The following is a 19,664-nucleotide window of genomic DNA, read 5'->3' as shown; positions in this document are numbered from 1 at the left end:
CACGTGTTTAAAATATGGGGTGTTTTCCTCTGTCCTTTTCTTTGGAAAATGGTCTGTATCCTTTAAGCAGCTAAACAAAAAAACAACCCATGCTGGCATCCTTCCAAAATCAGTGGGAACTTCCTTATAGACTCCATTCAGCCATAAAGGTCAAACAGCACATTTCCCTAGTTAACTTCTAGATAAGATCACAGATCATTCAGGCAGATGGGCATGGAGTACTGTAACTAAAAAGGCACATGTCAATCATAAATGTATGACAGAATATGTCCACTTTTTCAAATTTTTTTGCACTGAAGTGCATGGATTTGAATTCATTTCATAGAGTCTCTGTGCTTCTTCATTTTTTTTATTTTTTATTTACAATAAACACCATTGGTCCTAAAATACTTGTAAGTTAGACTCCTGCTTCAGCGTTCTGAGAAATCATAAACTCTTCTCCTGACAAGGACAGATGTCCTCTGGACCTGCCTCTCATGCTTTTTGATTACATAGTGGCTGTCACAATGGGGATTTGGGCATTTCTTTGTTTAGCTTTTCAACATGATGGTAATTGAGCTAATCTCAAAGTAAACTTATTCTTCTCTATCCCATTCCCACATCTGTTGTGGGCTTCTGCTTATTGTATTGGGAAAGGTAAACTGAAACATATTTTTCAAACAAGTTGATTATTTGAGTAGGGAATATCCACTGGGCCAGGGTCCAGTAATTTCCATCTTTCATTGGTTGGGGACAGACATAATGTGCTCAAATGCTGCTTAGAAAGTTTTCACATGATATTTAGGCAAATTAAGATAAGCCAACAAGCAAATCACCTGTGTATAGTCACCTTCACCTTAATGTGCGTTGGGGCTTAAAACACACCCACACCCACACACACCCACACCCACTCACTCACTCACTACCTATAACCAGAATGAGACAGACAGTAGATCAGAAGAAATGAAAAGATAAACAGTTACCCAAGCCATTAAGAATCCTACCCCTTAGTTCTACTTCCTTGACCAATTTGAGCCTCAGTGACCAGATTCAGCCCCTGACATCTGCAAGAAGGTCTGGGAAAAACTCCATACCCTCCAACATTTCTCCGATGAAAATAGGGACATCCTGTTGTTGTTGTTGTTGTTGTTGTTGTTGTTGTTGTTGTTGTTGTTGTTATAGTTATATTATCATCATCCCTCCCTCTAACTGGGTTGCCCAAGCCACTCTGGATGGCTTCCAACATATATAAAAACATAATAAAACTTTCAACATAAAAAGAAACTTCCCTATATAGGGCTGCCTTCAGATGTATTCTAAAGGTTGTATACGGTAGTTGCTTATCTCCTTGGCCTCCAACATTTATCTGATGAAAATAGGGATGTCCTAAGGGAAAATGGGAGATTCCAGGATCAAATCAAAACCGGGATGGCTTCTGTAAATCTGGGACTGTCCTTGGAAAATAGGGACACTTGGAGGTCTGAGACTCACTGCCAGATAGCAAACACACCCTAGTGAGTTAGATGGACAGTGGTCCATGCAGCTTCCAGTGTTCCTGATCAGGGGTCTCTTGTGCCATGTCTTGTCTGATGCTCAGCTCAGTTGTTCTCGAACAGGACTTTATTTGGACATTTCTGTCCTGCCCTCCATCCTAACACCTCAGGACGGGACACAATTATTCATTCCTTGGCTCCCAGGATTCTGTCAGTGGTGAGATTGGAAACAACTTCTTGGGCTTTCATCTTCCCCCTTACAATGGTCATCTTCCTTCACACAATGGTAAAGAAGGTAACGAGAGCACTAGGAGGATCCAAGGTTCAAATAGATAGGATCCCAATTCACTTGCTGATTTCTGCTTACGGAGAGAGGATTCTGAGGCCAACTTCCAGTTTGGCCAGGAGTCAGTAAGTAATGAGCCTACCTTAAATTCCAAGTTCACATAGAGTGCAATTGTGCTAGTGCCCTAAATGTTCCCCTGGCACCTCTTTCCCAAATCCCAGGAAGCCTCTGCCCACCTTAGGGAGGGAGGTGCGATGCTCATGCTCACGACATCGGGACCTTGTGACATCACGCGTGCGACGTTCCCTCCCCCATCGTCCTTGCAAGCTGGCATCTCTGGCCCCAACTGTTCCCCTACGAAAAATTCCACTGCACGCCGCTGCTGAATGGGGATAGGTGAATAGTGTTGACAGCAGTTGTGGGGAATATGTGGCCCTCCAGATTTTGCAGAACTACAACTTCCATCATCCCTTGGCCATCAGCCACGCTCGCTAGGGCTGATGGGAGTTGTAGTCCAGCAACATCCTGAAGGCCAAAAGCAGGCTTCCTTGACCCCTGGGATCTTGGGAGTTGTAGGCCAAAAACATCTGGAGGGCCAAGGTTGAGGAAGCCTGGCCAAAACCTCTGTATGTAGGTTTTATTTTTTATATCTTATATTTTGGAAATGTACATCCAGGTTTTTTTCTTTAACTTTTTTTGGGGGGACCCAAGAGAGTGGGGCCCTAAGCTATAGCTTGTTTCATTTAATACGTAAATCCAGCACTGGGTGAGTCTCCTGATCCTTTGTTGCCAGATATCAAAACATTATGACCCTGCTTTTCAGTTTTCAAGGCAGCATCCAAATTAGTAAAACAACAGTCTGATTGCAACTATCGAAACTATAAAACAACAGAAAGTGTTAGTCAGAAGCCATAAGTGTGCTTCACCTTGGCCAGTTCTAAAGTCTCCATTCATGGGTGTAGTTGGTGCATCAGCCTAACTTGAGCAAAGGCAACCCTCATTTGATACCTGAGCTTCCAAAGTCACGGTCCTTGCTAAATAGTGTGAAATCCTCAAAATCCTCTTCCCAGCTGGCTCACTGTAGAATACACAGCTCTCTTCCCTAACGTAAACAACTGTGCATTTCTTTCTAGTTTGTGCAAGTAGTTCCAAGGAACTCGAAACCGCTTTACATTGTCCAATAATGAATTCAGTATTCAAGCACAAATAGGAAGCCTATTGTTTGGTGGCATAGCATGGCATAAATATTTGTTTTGATCAGGTGGTTAGCTAGAAAAGAATGACTTGCCAAAGCCTTGCTGTCAAGACATGGCACTCTTCAGGGAAAATTCTTGAAAATGGCACGGTTGTGACGAGGAGGATTAATCATTGCAGTGATTTGTGCCTGAGAATCTTCCCATGGCTGTGGCAGCTGCAGCTCTGAGGAAATCTTAATTAAATAGTGGTCATGGATATCATGAGCTGATATGACTATGATTTGGGCTAGTGCTTCTGCAAAGCTACCTTTTCCCAGGACTCATAATCAGCGAGCAAAAAAGAAAAAAAAGGTCATATCACGTTGAATTACAGTGGTGCCTCGCTTAACGAATGCCCTGCTTAACGAAATTTCCGCTTAACGAAAGGATTTTTCGAGCGGAGGTTGCCTCGCTAGATGAATTCGTTTTATGAAAAATTCGTCTAGCGAATCACGGTTTCCCATAGGAATGCATTGAAATTCAATTAATGCGTTCCTATGGGCAAAAAAAAAAATTCAAATTTTTTTCAATGCATTCCTATGGGATTTGCTAGATGAATTTTTCGTTATAAGAAAAGACCCGTGGAACGAATTAAATTCGTCTAGCGAGGCACCACTGTACGTGAGTGTCATAAGCAATCATGTAAGCATGACTGCTACTTTTAATTATTGTACTTGTAGTTCTGTTACTGTATATTGGATTTCTGTATCTTTTGTGAGTTGCTTTGGATATTCATTTGAACCGGAGAGTCAGGTTGAAGTATATACTGTAATAATATATAATGAAATAACAACAACAATAATCTCAACTCTCAAAATTGGCTGCCATATTCAGGGAGGTACATAACGACAAGCCCAGAAACCAAGAAAGCTAAGTACTTTGACTGATACGAGAATATTTCAGAGCTGTATGGTCCATTATCTGTTATGGTTTTTGAAGCTGAGTGCTCGCCATGTTGCTGAATAAAGGGAAAGAGATTCCTAAGTATTTATGCAAGATCTATGTGTAGAGTGTTGTAGTGTAGAGAAGAGAATTCACGCCACCTCAAAGTGCACCTTAGAAAGTGTTTTCAAGCAGCAAACGCTTTATTATTATTATTGGAATGATGCCAAAGTGGAATGCCTTGTGTTGTAGAAAATTGAGAGTGATACACTGTGAACAAAGAGACACAATACTTATGAAGCTGAAAATTGGAAAAAAGGAAATGTTGCCTGGTGATTTCAATTCCATCTTGCCATTTTACAGCATCATAAATAGGGACACATTGGGTTGAATGCCCTGGTGCAATAAAACCTATTTGACTGCACTGTACAACTGCAGGAGAAGGTAAAACAATAAATTCCTGGGCAGAAAAACTGTATCTTCCTGAAGTCTTTTGTCTTATTGCTCTGATTTCTATGGGAAGCCTTCTGTTAGAAGCAGATATTGTAGTTCTACAGCTCTGAGCATTCCACTCGTAATCTTATACTGTATACCAATAGTGAATTCATTTCCTCAAGTGCCAATGCTTATACAGCCAGCAAATATTCATAATATGAGAACTGTGCAAATTGCATAGCTCAAGTTGTTAAAGAGAACAGTAGGAGTGTACAAGATTACCCAGGTGGATACAGTAGATGATCTCTTATATTCTGGAGTCAGTGGATTGAATCCGACGAAAGGCATTTTTAAATCACATTATGTTTTTTAATTGGCATACCAAGGCCAAGACGTCAGTGTCACCAGCAACTGTATTACGAATGAACTTTTTTAATTATGCAATTTTCACTGTCAACATACTTTCTGCATTTAATTTTCCTCTGACCTCATTGCTTACAATCCACTCCTAAACTGCCACGCACCTGACCTCTGATTGATTGCGTCACTGCTGCTTACTGAAGAGGAGAGGAAGGAGGCGGCTGCATAGTTGACAAGGTGCTCATGCCCTGGCAGGAACACCAAACTGGTTCTGGTGGAGCGCTTGCACCACTCTCACCTCATAGTTGCATCACCCTTCCTGCTCTGCCTCTGATAGGCAACAAGAGGCCAGGTGGGTTCCAACCCCCACCATGCTGTCCGCTACTGCCTTGTACCCGAGAAGACAAACCAGTCTCTCACTGGGCCATTTCCTGCCTGTCGCCATGATGGGCCATGTTTTTATTAAACCTATCGGCCACTAAGTGACAAGGGCTATGCATACAGGTTTATTTATTTACAGTCATACCTCGGTTTAAGTACGCTTCAGTTTGAGTACTTTCAGTTTAAGTACTCCGCGGACCTGTCTGGAACGGATTAATCCAGTTTCCATTGATTTCAATGGGAAAGTTTGCTTCAGGTTAAGTACGCTTCAGGTTAAGTACAGACTTCTTAAACCGAGGTACCACTGTCTTTAGATATGTCTGTCCTGCTTTTCTTCTGCCTAAGCAGTACTAATACATAGCAAGTTTCGCTACTGTGTTTACCAGCTGAGAAATGAAATTCTATTTGCATTTAACCTGATATAGCCCTTTATAGGCTGTGTAATAATATTTATCTTGCTGAGAGCGAAAGCCGTATAGGTAGGTGGCTCTTTGAAATATTTAAGGTGTTCTCCATCAGTTACCTTTGCACTCCTTATCTTGGCAATTTCTCCCTTATCAAATATTTACGTTGTCAACATGCCCCTCCTTGTGTCAATATAAGTATCTCCTTTGAATGGGTGATACTACATTGCACTTACCTTAGTTCAGCTAGTTTGACTTTAAGCCAAATTCAGCAGGCCCTTCTCTGGTGAATAGGAGGAGAATTATAGGAATGCTGTCATATCTATCAGCCGGTGTATATGATGCAGCAAGGCATATTGGGTTACTATTTTGCTCTGTGCTTGAGACCTAGATTCAGAAACGTTCTACAGACCACATTTTTACTTTTTTTCTTTATTATTTTTCTCTTACTCTGTAGCTATAGCATTCCTGAATGCCTTTTAATTAGTCAGCTCCTCTTTCCTGCATGGGTGGTTGTTGGTTGGTTCCCTCTTTGTAGCCACAATTGCTTATTTAATTATTTTGCTATTATTATTCCAATTTATTTTAATGCCAAATGAATTGCCCAATGCATTTCAAGCGGTATCTTCACTGGGGCAGCAATAGTAATTTCCCCTCTATCAGAAGGTACAGGGGACCCTCTGGATACAAACTTAATTCATCCCGGGGGTCTGTACTCACTCCAAAAAGTCTGTATCCAGAGGCGCCTCTTCTGCACACACGCACACCGCGACAGAGCGCTTCTGCGCATGTGCGCGTGGTGAAACCCAGAAGTATGCACTTCTGGGTTTGCCGAGTTTGCAATCCAAAATTACGTTACCTGAAGGTAACATAACCTGAGGTACCACAGTACTGCATTCCTATATCCACTTATATGGAAGCAAGTCCTATTGAATTCAGTGAAACTTCCTTTGGAATCAACATGCATTGAGTTAAACCACAGAAATTTAATTCACCCCTGATGAAGGCATTTGTGAAGAACAATTAGCAGTTCATTCTCTTTCAGCGCCTGGTTAAAGTTCACCTTTTCTTCTTCTTCTGGCTGGCTTTTGTGCTGTGGCCATTAAAAGGATTTGATATACTCAGTACATAAGGAATGTATTTTCGGTTCTGTTTTCCAAAACTATGGGTTGATGTCACTTGGATTCCTCCCAAGATGACCACATGGGAGAACATCTGAACTGGCTCCTTGGCCCACCCTAATCTGTGTTTAAGTTATTAATTTGGCCTGCTCCTCCACTCCGCCTCCCTCCAGCACAATAAAACGTATGGTTGTTTTAAGTGACTGAAATTAGAAATGGGTCAAGTCAGGCTTCTCCAGCCTGACTATGAATTCTACCATCCTCGATTATTGGCTTTGCTTTTTCTCTGGGGGTACTCAAGGGTAGGGGGAGCAGGTGGCACTGTGGTCTAAACCACTGAGCCGCTTGGGCTTGCTGATCAGAAGGTTGGCGGTTCAAATCCCCGCAACGGGGTGAGCTCCCCTTGCTCTGTCCCAGCTTCTGCCAACCTAGCAGTTCAAAAGCACACCAGTGTGAATAGATAAATAGGCACTGCTGTGGCAGGAAGGTAAACGGCGTTTCTTTGTGCTCTGGCTTCCGTCATGATGCCCCATTGCACCAGAAGTGGTTTAGTCATGCTGGCTATATGACCCAGAAAGCTGTCTGTGGGCAAACATTGGCTCCCTCGGTGTCAGGATGCTGTTAGCAGCTCCCAGCTGGTTGCCCAGAAAAGCATAAAGACAAGGAAGAGTTTCTTACCATCCTTTTTTATTTCAATCTTTACAGGAAGAGGCTATAGAACCCAGCCTCCTGGATAATGGTGTTGTCCCGAGTGAATCTCCAATCCCTGTCTCTCCCACTTCCTCATTTGTCACTTCTACGGGTGCTGCTATGTGCCCTCTGTCTTCGAGCTCTTTGCTCTCCTACTTTTAAGGCTTGCCAGGTTCTGGGAGATGGAGGGTCTGGAATGCTTTCTAATGACACCGTGTCAGTCAGCTGCCACTTCAGTTCTGCCTGTTCCTCCTTTCCCATTATTTCCCAACTTCCCCCCTCATCTGCCTCTGAGCTGTGACCTCCCGCAAACCCCTGTTGTAAATCTACCCAGGGGTCAGCAAACCTTTTCAGCAGGGGGCCGGCCCATTGTCCCTCAGACCTTGGGGGGGGCAGACTATATTTAAAAAATATATATGAAAGAATTCCTATGCCCCACAAATAACCCAGAGATGCATTTTAAATAAAAGGGCACATTCTACTCATGTAAAAACATGCTGATTGCTGGACCATCCACGGGCCGGATTGAGAAGGCGATTGGGCTGCATCTGGCCCCCGGGCCTTAGTTTGGGGACCCTGATCTATACTGTCTTCTTCTCCCTCCTTCCTGGGAGGGTCAGGATGGGGAGGCGGTCTCTACCATTCCTCTTCTGCCCAGTCCCTGACACTTGGCCTCAAAAGTTAGATCAGCACCCCAACCCCAGAGTCACCTTTGACTGGACCTAACTGCCCAGGGGTCCTTTACTCTTTTTTAAAACCTTACTCAAGGGTGGGCAGTATTCTAAAAAAAAGAGCACTGGATGGGACCAAAGGGAATCCAAAACATCTGTAGGGTTCTTGGTTGGGAAAGCTTCAGTTATTAACAGCCCCGGAGAGGGGAAACCCACAACCTGAAAATGCAAAAAGTTTGTAAATATGACAGACATGCCCATAGCATCCCTGGAAAGGTCATTACAGCCCATCACTCAGGGACTCACACAGAGAAGCAGCCAGCGCACTCAAAGAAGGCAAAGGCAAGATTCTCCCAGCATACAACCCTGCATAGGCAGCGTCCTCATGAGCAGCTGTACGTGGCACAGAGGAAAGGGGGCTTTCATTCCTCTCCCATGCTCTTTTCCCAAAGGAATTCATGCTCCCAGACTTATTAGTTGCGGACAGGAAAATATACAGCTACCAGGGTTCCCTGTCCTGCCTCCTCACTTCATGGCTAAGAGCAGAGTCTGGGTGGATCTGGGAGTGATGTCTATTGGAGAGACGTCATCACAGAGTGACAACCTGAATCCCACCCCTCCTCACCCCTAGCACTGTGGCTCCAAATCATCTCCCAACCGGCTTATTGCCCAAGGAAAATATCATGTTAGTATGTCCGTTCACAGAACTTTTATACCATGCCAAAAGTAGCCCTAAATCACACAACACTTTTTTTAAAAAAAATTCAAATTTCAAAATGACCCCAAATTTCTCACGATGCTGCTAATAAAGCTATAGCTAAAAATGACTGCCTCCCCCCAATTTTCCCCCGTTTTGATTATTTACTTACTTGAGTCTGGGTGCTTGGCTTTTGTTTCTTTTTATCGGAAATATGGTGAAAAGAAGAAGGAAACAAACGTCGGCTCACGTGAACAAGAATAACCCATCGATCCTAATTTAAACGGGCACATTAATCTAAGCAGTCCATCTGTCCAAATAGATAGCCAAACAAGCAGATGATAACAAGATTATATGTTCAAATGCAGAAAGGGGAGCAAGATATTCAGACCTTTGATAGTGATCGTTTTATCTTCCCAGTCTTGAAATACTGTTTGGCTTCATCCGCCAGCACAATTTTTCTCTTTCTCTTTTCGTTCCGAAGGTCTTGGGACGGAAACCAGAACTTTGTGAGGGTGATGATAACGATGATGAGGCTGCCGATATTACCAACAGGAAAAGTGCCAAACTCTACATGGTAAGAGCGGAATCACCAGCTTGTTGCAGGGCTGTTTCTGTACAGAACCCTGTTTCAACTTTAGAAGTCATGGCAATATAATTTAATTACTTGAATGCAGATTTGTAGTTGATCTAAATGTGTGAATGTCCTGCATCATCAGGTATCGGACGCCAGTGGATCCATGAAGGTTTCGATTGTTGCAGAGGAGAATCCTTTCTTGAGGGCAATGCTTTTGTCTGAAGAGTGCTTTATACTGGATCACGGGGTAGCTAGGAAGATATTTGTGTGGAAAGGTATGTGGCAAATCTCTTTGCTTCTCTTTTAACAATACAATATTATAATTTGCTATTATAATCAACAAAGGCTTCTGGGAGTTTCGCTCTCCTTTTGCCTTGGTAATTTTTCCTTCTGCTTTGTTTTTTAACAAGGTAAGAATGCTAATCCAAGTGAGAGAAAAGCAGCCATGAAATCGGCCGAAGAATTCATTCAGCAAATGAATTATCCTGCCAGCACTCAGGTATACCTATGGGAACAACTGCACTTTCCGTTTTTCCCCAAGTAAACCGTCACAGGTGACTAAGGTCACTTCCAGATGACCTGTCTATCTGTTATTCATCCTAATTTGTCTCCAGGGAGGCTAGATGACTTTGCTTCAATCGATACCTCACACTTTTGGGTGCATTTTCCTGCCACTTTTCTTGTTGCAAAAGGTGTGGTTTTGCAGGGGTAGGTGGGGTGCATTTTTGTTGTGCAAGAGCACCAATTCAAATTGAATTGTGCAACCTGAATTTGCTGGTGCAGAATTAAAACTGTTAGCACAGTTGCAAAGCTAAGCAGGGTCTGGTATGGTTTCAAATTGGATGGGATACCAAGTGTGCTGCAGGGGGTTTGACTGGATGACTTTCAGGATCCCTTCCAACTCTACAGTTTGGGGTGCGGGTGGCACTGTGGGTTAAACCACTGAGCCTAGGGCTTGCCGATCAGAAGGTCGGTGGTTCGAATCCCCGCAACAGGGTGAGCTCCCGTTGTTCGATCCCAGCTCCTGCCAACCTAGCAGTTCGAAAGCACATCAAAGTGCAAGTAGATAAATAGGTACCGCTACAGCGGGAAGGAAAATGGCATTTCTGTGTGCTGCTCTGGTTTGCCAGAAGCGGCTTTGTCATGCTGGCCACATGACCTGGAAGCTGAGCGCTGCAACCCCAGAGTCGGTCACAACTAGACCTAATGGTCAGGGGTCCCTTTACCTTTTAAAATCCCACCAGAAAACAGTGGCAGTCTGAAACTTCCCTGAGTATAGTTTATATAGGCCAGCCACTGGTATTATTATTATTATTATTAATAATAATAATTTATATACCGCCCTATACCCAGAGGTCTTAGGGCGGTTCACATAAAAGGATCACAGTATATAAAATAAAAATAAAAGCAATAACCCAATAATGCCCCCCCCCCACAAAGAGCTACATTTTAAAAGGGTATGGGATGTTGATCAGGTCAACCAAAGGCCTGGTTAAAAAGGAACGTTTTCCCCTGGCACCTAAGGGGGGAAATGAAGGCACCAGGTGAACTTCCCTGGGGAGGGCAATCCACAGATGGGGAGCCACTGCAGAGAAGCCCGTTCTCATGTTGCCACACTCCAGACCTCTCAAGGAGGAGGTACACGAAGGAGGGTCTCAGAAGATGATCTCAGTGTCTGGGTAGGCTCATATGTATGGAGGTGGTCCTTGAGGAATTGCGGTCCTGAGCCATTTAAGGCTTTATAGGTCAAACCCAGCACTTTGAATTGGGCCCGGAAACTAATCGGTAGCCAGTGCAGTCAAACCAGGATCGGTGTAATATGCTCAAACAGTCTTGCTCCGGTGAGCAACCTGGTATAGGGGGCTGAGGTAGAAATGATGAAGCCAGTCTAGGAACACACACTCTCCGTTCTGATATGGCAGCATGTTAAGGAAATATACCTGTAAGGGTGACTCCCTACAGGGAACCAGCCCCCATCATCCTAACGTCCACCTCACCAAGCACAGGGAGCAGCAGTGGGTCTGAAGCAGCCAGGGGGGAAGGGAGAGAGCAGCCAGCGTGAACGATGGGAAGGCTCAGGGGAGGAGAGATGTAGGCAAGGGCTCCAGGATGCTGGAGAGCCTTTACACCGCTTTGACCAGGAGGAGGCTGAGAGGGCATCGCTCCTTCCGGTGCAAGAGTTAAGGAGAGCACCGCAACGGAGGTCAAGGGCGAGGCGTTTTGGGGTGCCCCGACTACTTTGCTGGCGTAGGAACAGACGTACGCCATTGCCGGATTCTGATTCGGACTGAGAGGTCATGTTTTAAGCTATCTCTGCACTATAAATACTATGCACAATAAAAGTCTTTAAAGACAAACTGGACTCAAGCAGAGTTACTCTAGAGTAGCCACAACGACCCTCTGACAATACCATTGCGAAAAAGTGGCAAAACTACTGTATAAACCGGGAATGGGGAACCTGCAGCTCTCCAGAAGTTGCAGGACTGTCATCATCCTTAATCCCTGTCCATACTTGTGAGCCTTTGCTCCTGTCTGGTATATATCTAGAGACTGGATTAACTGGCGACTGCTTCTCTTCTCCCATACATTAGCACACAGCGCTACTCCAGTAAAAAAGGAGAGCTGTCAGGTATAGGCTTTCCAACCCTTTGCCTCTTGATTTCAGATTCAGGTTCTTCCAGAAGGAGGTGAAACACCGATCTTCAAGCAGTTCTTTAGAGACTGGAAAGATAAGGATCAAAGCGATGGCTTCGGAAAAGTGTACGTCACAGAGAGAGTGGCGAGGATTGAGCAGGTTGAGTTTGACGCTACCAAGTTGCACGAGTCTCCGCAGATGGCAGCCCAGCACAACATGGTCGACGATGGCTCTGGAAAAGTGGAGGTATTTATTGACATCTAGCTTCCGGGCTTCTCTTTTTTAGCTGCTGTTCTGCTTTACGGTCGTAGTTTTGCAGTACTGTACAGTGGTACCTTGGATCCCGAATGCCTTGGTACTTGGACATTTTGGCTCCTGAGTGCTGCAAACCTGGAAATGAGTGTTCCGGTTTGAAATGTCCTTCGGAACCCGAACATCCGACGGGGCTTCCGCAGCTTCCGATTGGCTGCAGGAGCTTCCTGCAGCCAGTCGGAAGCTGCGCTTTGGTTTCCGAACGTTTTGGAAGTCGAACGGACTTCTGGAACGGATTCCGTTCAACTTCCAACATACGACTGTACTTTGCACCTATTTTCCCCACTCCCATACAAATACATCTAGTACATGGTTTTATTGGGGGGGGGAATGGGACTAGATTGTGTATGTGACATACAATTGGGTCTGAGAACTACCTGGAATCGGAACCCTGTAAATGGGGAAGGGCTCCTCTGAATGCAGAATCTGCTACAGGTGTGGAGAGGTTCTGTTATGATTTCTGCTTTTAGCATTGTTACAAAAGCTTTGTTACAATCTTTGCCAAGCATTAGCAAGAGTCCAGGGCACTCCAGGCACTCACCCCAGGGTCTGTGCTCCTTTGGAGAATTGAGACACGGAGGAGTATGTCATAGCTTTAAGAAATATGCTTTGTTCACCTGTTTACACCTTCAGTTTGCATGGGGGGGGAGTCCAGATCTTACAGCATGGTCATTTCAAGATGGGCTTGGACCCCACATCAGTGCAGCCCTGGAGCCCAATGCATCTCTCCCAGCAGGCCTGCAGCCAGCCTGCCCAAGATGGATCCCAGTCTCTCTTCTTCCTCCTTCTACCCAGCAACCTTTGCCAAAGACTCCCTTTCCCTGTCACCTCACAACCTTCCAAACACCCAGTCTCTGTTCACACCTCAGGGCAATGGGGAAAGGACAGTTCTTTTCTATTGCCTGTGACCCTGTATTGTTTCTTAATGGGCCTTGCTCAGCCAGGTTGTTTTGCATACGCAACCTAGGAATTCCTCTGCAGCTGGTATTTCTCCTTTTACACCCCAAATAATCAAAATCCTACCATTTATTAATTTCTAGGGGGTACCCAAAACTATAACAGTATTATACTGGAGCCTACCAAACTTACATTTAGGGGAATTAATGTAGCTCAGTGGCAGAACATCTGCTTTGCCTGCAGAAGGTCTCAGGTTCAATCCCTGATAACGATAATTGATTGTGATGCCTACTAGTGATAGAATACATCTCATGGCCTTTTGGACCCCCTGTTTACATGGGAATTGATTGCAGCGCATGAAAGCTTCAGCTACAATAAATCAGATTAGTGTTTCTGCTGCAACTAACACAGCTAACTCCCTTGAATCTGTCACCTTATCAAAACGCACTGTGTTGAAAATTTTGCAAATGCTCTTCCCCCATGACATCTTTCATGTCTTAGATTTGGCGCGTTGAAAGCAATGGCAGAATCCCTGTAGAACCTCAGAGCTACGGGCAGTTTTATGGTGGAGATTGCTACATCATACTGTACACCTATCCCAAAGGACAGATAATCTACACGTGGTATGTTTAATGGAAGCCATGCTGCTTCTTAGCTTACTGTTGTTTTTATCCTTGATGCGTTGCAAGGAGCCTCTCTGAAAACCAGTATACCCTTCGGCGGCCGCAAGATGTTTTGGTGCCAGGAGCAAAGGGCAAAAAGATCCCTCCCCCTTTCCAAAACCAGAAGCTGAATGGACTGGCAGCTGAAACATCGCCGCCCGCCCCCCCAATCTGCCACCTGAAGGAGCCACCTCACTCTGCCTGATAACATTGTGCCGGCATCAGAATCGGACTGAGTTGTGCTTTAAATAGCTAAATTTGCAATAGGGACACTCCAAATTTGGCTTATGGGAAGAGCCCTCCTGCCTCACACTGTGGGGCATAACCCAGTTCTACATACTAGAGAGAAAATTGAAGGGAGTTGACCTGAGTTCTTGGATTGATGGAATGATCACCTAATCCATGATCTCTTCAGGTCCCACATGCTCCATACTGCCCTACCAATAACCTCCCTGAATCTTTCAGATGGGACCGGCTACTAATTTTGGGGGGTGAGCTTTGCAGTTCCGAAGGCAATTGTGGGTTCTCCCAGCTGGTCACCTCTGCCACTCCCATGTGCTTTGTCTCCTATAGTCAGGAGCTTCCCGTTTCACAGGGGACTTGTGTTTTATCTGCGTTTTCTCCATCCACAGGCAAGGAGCTCATGCCACCCTAGATGAGTTGACTACTTCAGCGTTCTTGACAGTTCAGCTCGACCGGTCACTAGACGGGCACGCAGTCCAGGTTAGTGCCTTCCTGATGAGCCTGAAAATATTGATGGTGCAAACAGGAGATCACACAAGCAACTTGAAAGTTACATTCTATTTCTTGCATGGTCTAGAAGCCCATGCTCCCTATTGTCCTCCAAATGATTTAAGGGAGGAAAATACAGTTATCTTTCAATGACACAGTTCTGCAGCCAAGTAATATAAACAAAGATGCATTTGCTAGTGTAAAAGGTTAACATAGTTGCATATATTAGTGAAAAGAACATGTGGAAATGTGTTACATTAACAGAAGCCGCTTTCCAAAAATGTGTATCTTACGCAAAACTGCATACAGAACGGTGTCGATCAGGAGAAATCCACAATGCTGATGAGTTTTTTAGGAGGGCTTTTTGGAAAAACAAAATAGCAAACTCATGTGGAAATGTGGAGAACTGAGCTTCACACTGGAAAAAATGAGAACCCGAGAGAAACCAAAACTGACCTTCCATCCTTAATCATAATACACTTGTGGTGCAACTATATTTTTTGTCACTAGATGGCACTGCAGGCTACATTACAATAAAAGGAGGCTCTTGAAATATTGTTTATCTTTGTAAGTAGTCCTGCACCATGTCTTTGCTGGACCTGCAAATGATTCCCTTCTCCGTTGCACAGGCAATTCGTGGTGTGTGAAGTTGGTTTCATTTGGCCAACTCCTCCCTTGCTCGCACCTGTACATCCCATTGTCAGAGCAGCCTCAATTGCAACCACCTCCAAGGAGCGCAGGACGAAAAATTGGCTTCCAAGTCCTGCACGGGTTGTGGGGAGGTGGAAGGAAGAACGTCCTGCAGTCTGCTGAGAACTGAACAGTTTCTCTTGATCTGAACAATTACCAAGTTGCACTGAGGGGGAATGCTGCACTACAGAATGTGGACTAAATTGTGGAGGACGCCAATGAGATTGTGACTGACATGGGCAGCTCTGTTCCTTTTGTGAGCAGTCAATCCAAACGCAGCCTGCCCACTCCTGCCTAGCATTTATTGTGGCCTGCCTTCCCCTTTTCGTAGTCCTAGGCAAGCCGAACAATGATCAGGTGCATTCAGGGACTCTATGGGCGGAGTTGCAGATGGACACAACTTTTGTACATCTGCATTAGGGATTTGATAAAAACCCCTTGCAAAATGCCAAAGGAAGCCATTGTGCTCTTTGGTGCTTGCGCAACAGAAGCGCCACATGTTCAGACCACACCCAGAACATGTTTAAAGCATGTTGCTTCCCCACCAACAGTCCTGGGAACTTTAGTTTCTTAAGGATGCTGAGAATGCTAGCTGTAAGGGGAAACTACAGTTCCCAGTATTCTGGGGGTGGGGAGCAATGTGATTTAAATGTATGGTTGGGTCTGCCCATAGTTTAGTGTCCACATGCTCCCTAAGGAAACAGTTCTTCAACCACCACCTGACCCCAATTCCATCCATCTGTATGGGGCAGTTTGCTTCTCATCTGTTGCCTGTGTCCTTTCCTTCCTGCACCACCATTAACAGCCATGGTGGGGGCGCCTTTTTTCATTCATTCCCTTGTGAGCAGCCTTCCAGAGGCTGCATGCTGGTGGTGGCTGGAGCCAGAGGCAAAAATTGGGTGGTAGCACAGATGTAACTCTTATCTCAGTACAGTAGGCTACCGGTACATCCCAGATACACAAAGGTTGGAGGTTTCTGTGCACAGTCTCCATCCTCCATCCCAGAAAAGCAAGAGGTGTTATCATGGTTTCAGCTTGGAAGTACAACCATAAAAACAAGCATGTTTGTTCACCCGTCTCCTCTTCTGCTGCTGTTTCCTATGGGTCAAATTTTAGATTGAAGGCTCCTCGGGGCAGGGTTACCTATCCTCTTGTATTTTGGTTAGGTGCTGGGAACATTGATGGTGCTTTATGAATATTAGCAAGTACCAAGTCTTTGACACATGGCAGATTGGGTGCCTCAGAACAGGCCGTAAGAGATGCTTGCAATGAACTTGCAGCAGGAACAGGGAACCCGTGGCCCTCCACGTTTTGTGGGATTGCAGTTCTCACCATCCCTGACTATTGGCCATGCTTGCTGGGGCTGATGAGAGCTGGAGTCCAACAACCCCTTCAGGTACCCGAGTGGGAGGATTCATGGTCCATTGATGGGCATTAGTATTTCTATCCTCCATGCACTGGAGTGTTGGTGCTGACCTTTAAAGCCCTAAAAGGCCTCAGCCCAGTATACCTGAATAAGCGTCTCCACTCCCATCGTTCAGCCTGGACACTGAGGTCCAGCGCCGAGAGCCTTCTGGCAGTTCCCTCACTGCGAGAAGTGAGGTTACAGGGAACCAGGCAGAGGGCCTTCTCGGTAGTGGCTCCCGCCCTGTGGAACGCCATCTCATCAGATGTCAAAGAGAAAAACAACCACCAGACTTTTAGAAGACATCTGAAGGCAGCCCTGTTTAGGGAAGCTTTTAATGTTTAATACGATTATGTTTTTAATATACTGTACTGATGGAAGCCGCCCAAAGTGGCTGGGGAAACCCAGCCAGATGGACAGGGCATAAATAATAAATTATTATTATTATTAGATAATGCACTGCAAAGATCAATTGATAATGCATTCCAGGGATCAGTTGTAAGAAAGAGCTCTTCTCACTTCCTTCTTTAATGGCAGCCTTCTTGATAAGCGACCTGGTTGGTGCATTTCCATTCCCAGATGGCTTTATGCTCCTTGCCTTTCTCCCAGCTCCAGGCAGGTGCACAAACAGGGCGCTGCTTCCTGCTGCATTTGAATGCAAATCTCAAATCTGAACCAAACACACATGCACACACCAGAATGTTATATGAGGGATATTTAGATTGCATGCTGCATTTCTGCTTCCGTGAGAAGCACATTTAGAATGCCACGGCTGCACACACACACTGCAGTCACGTAAGCTTGAATTATTCAAGGGAAACGTGCCACTCTTCATTCTTGCCAACTTCCAGTGAAGCATCTGTTGGCCAGGGCAGGCCAGGGCAGCAGGCAGCCTCGTAAAAATCTGTTTCTGTGCTGTTCCCTTCAAACGTCGCTGCAGATCAGAGTCAGCCAAGGCAAGGAGCCTCTGCACTTGTTGAGTCTGTTCAAAGACAAGCCGCTCATTGTTTACAAGGATGGGACATCCAAGAAAGGCGGACAGAAGCCTGCTGCTCCAACACGCTTGTTCCAAATCCGCAGGAACCTAGCATCCATCACCAGGATTGTCGAGGTAAGAAATAGGCGTTTGGAAACCTGTTCTCGATGTAGCAAGATGAAATGGACTCCAAATTCCAGTGCTGGGGACAAACTAGATGTGATGGTAGCAGACACCTGTCTGCATGCAGATATGCCCCAGTCAGGTTGAAAGGTGTGATAAGACTCTAGCAAGCTGTTTTATATTGAGAGAGGTCCATCTAGCTCCGTGGTGAATACATTGATTCCGTATGTATGCAATCAAAGCAGCTCTCCTCTCTGGATTTTCAAAGCATGGGGAAATCTCCAGGTTTGGGGAAGAGATAGGGTGGAGCAGCAGTCATTGTAGGAGAATGCCATATGAGGGGGAATTAAAACGGGCGCGAGGGGGTTCACAATCCACATGAAACCAAGGTATGAACGGGCCCAAGCAGCACCTCTCCAGGGCTTCAGAAAAGACACATCCTTGACCCTCTGGAGCAGATTCAGGGAGTCCTGTTGCATCCTTGCAATGTCTTCCATTTGTGCAACCATTCAGCTGAATGGCCCTGTATACTGATTTCAGGTCCCACATATGAATGTTTGCTGACTAGGTTGTATCATTGCCGCACTGAAAATGGATTATATTGAAGCTTGTATGTATTTTTCAGTGTTATCCAGATCCAACTTCTATGAGTCAGTTGAAAGTCCTGCCAAAAGCACTTTCCTAAGAAGTTGTTGTTTTTATTTATTTTGCTGGGTGGGAGTGGAGATGTGTGTACAGCAAAACCTTCCTTTCACTGCTAGTTTATTTTTAACATTATAATTGGGAGTCTCTCTTTGTGTTGGCCTTTGAAGAGCTTGCATTTTGAGTGGCACCTGTGAAGTCAGAGGAATTGTTCTTGGCTTAAATTAATGTTGCAAACTGAAAAAATGGGAAAGAAATAAAGAAGCAGCAGCAGGAGACTGATGCAATCTCACTCCTGTCTCAGGTTGATGCGGATGCCACTTCGTTGAATTCCAATGATGTTTTTGTTTTGAAACTGCCAAGTAATGCTGGGTATACCTGGATTGGGAAAGGAGCAAGCAGAGAAGAAGAGAAGGGGGCGCAGTATGTAGCTGGTGTCCTCAGGTGCCAAACCTCAAGGATTGAAGAAGGCCAGGAACCAGGTGAGCCCAACTCTACAATTCTAGCATTCTATTATTCAATGCAGGAAATGTCCACAGTCCTTGACATTTGGGAAAATAGCTTCCTAATTTTACTGGCCGTATCAGTGGTGTAGCGTGGGTTGCCAGTGCCCAGGGCCATACAGAGGAGGAGGTGGGTGGGAGGGAAACGGACAGAGCATGCACGCACTTTCAACTGCCTAACAGCATCCACATCAACCAGGAGATAGCAGCTGCAAATATAAGAATATTTGTTCCGTTGTCTGGAGAGGCCGCTTCCTAGCTTGCATGGAGCCGCCCAGTGATGGAAACACGGAGCTGTATTGAGGCAGTACCCGGTGTTGAAATTTCACGCCCCTAACAATCTTGTTTCCTCAACACTTGTTCACAGGGCATTTCACCAAGGAAGTATTTTTGTTGTATCTTCCAGAGCCATTTTGGAGTGCCCTTGGTGGAAAGAAAGAATACCAGACATCTGCACAGTTACTGACTGAGTCCGAAGACCATCCTCCACGTCTTTATGGCTGTTCTAATAAGACCGGCAGGTTTATAGTAAGTATATGGCAGGTAGTTTCTGCTCTGTCCCTCGATTACTATGGTCATTCCATCTCTGGGTCTTAAATCAGATTACTCACATCCTTTGCAGGGCAAGGAAGAACATCATTTGCAGGGCATAGAGCAAGTTTATTGTAACATGGGGGACTCAGACGTAGGCTGCCTTCTAGTTGGATCATATTTTGGAGGAATGCTGCCCCACCCACTGACAATCCTGCCATTCTGTCTTTTATTTTTCCCCTTTTCATTTCCTTCTGGCCAGTGTTTTTCTCCTCGTCCACTGAGCCACCTAGCAGTATAAATATATTTATTTGTAATATACTGTGGCTCAAAGACTTTGTCAAA

The 19,664-nt window shown here is 45.1% G+C and overlaps 1 protein-coding gene across 1 annotated transcript in view; it reads left to right on the top strand.

The window, feature by feature from the left end:
- SCIN (scinderin) overlaps window positions 1-19,664 on the top strand; it is a 46,386-nt gene that overhangs the window by 16,455 nt on the left and 10,267 nt on the right. Inside the window, exons 5-13 of the mRNA XM_035130115.2 lie at window positions 9,119-9,211; window positions 9,354-9,486; window positions 9,622-9,710; window positions 11,877-12,092; window positions 13,557-13,678; window positions 14,350-14,440; window positions 17,485-17,655; window positions 18,590-18,767; window positions 19,195-19,316. Of these exons, the coding sequence (XP_034986006.2) occupies window positions 9,119-9,211; window positions 9,354-9,486; window positions 9,622-9,710; window positions 11,877-12,092; window positions 13,557-13,678; window positions 14,350-14,440; window positions 17,485-17,655; window positions 18,590-18,767; window positions 19,195-19,316 (1,215 nt within the window). The remainder of the gene's footprint in view (window positions 1-9,118; window positions 9,212-9,353; window positions 9,487-9,621; window positions 9,711-11,876; window positions 12,093-13,556; window positions 13,679-14,349; window positions 14,441-17,484; window positions 17,656-18,589; window positions 18,768-19,194; window positions 19,317-19,664) is intronic.

The sequence above is a fragment of the Zootoca vivipara genome, chromosome 12 (assembly GCF_963506605.1).
Source record: "Zootoca vivipara chromosome 12, rZooViv1.1, whole genome shotgun sequence".
Classification (NCBI taxonomy): Eukaryota; Metazoa; Chordata; class Lepidosauria; order Squamata; family Lacertidae; genus Zootoca; species Zootoca vivipara.
The sequence above is the reverse complement of the archived record's forward strand: the minus strand, read 5'-3'. Positions and strand labels throughout refer to the sequence as shown.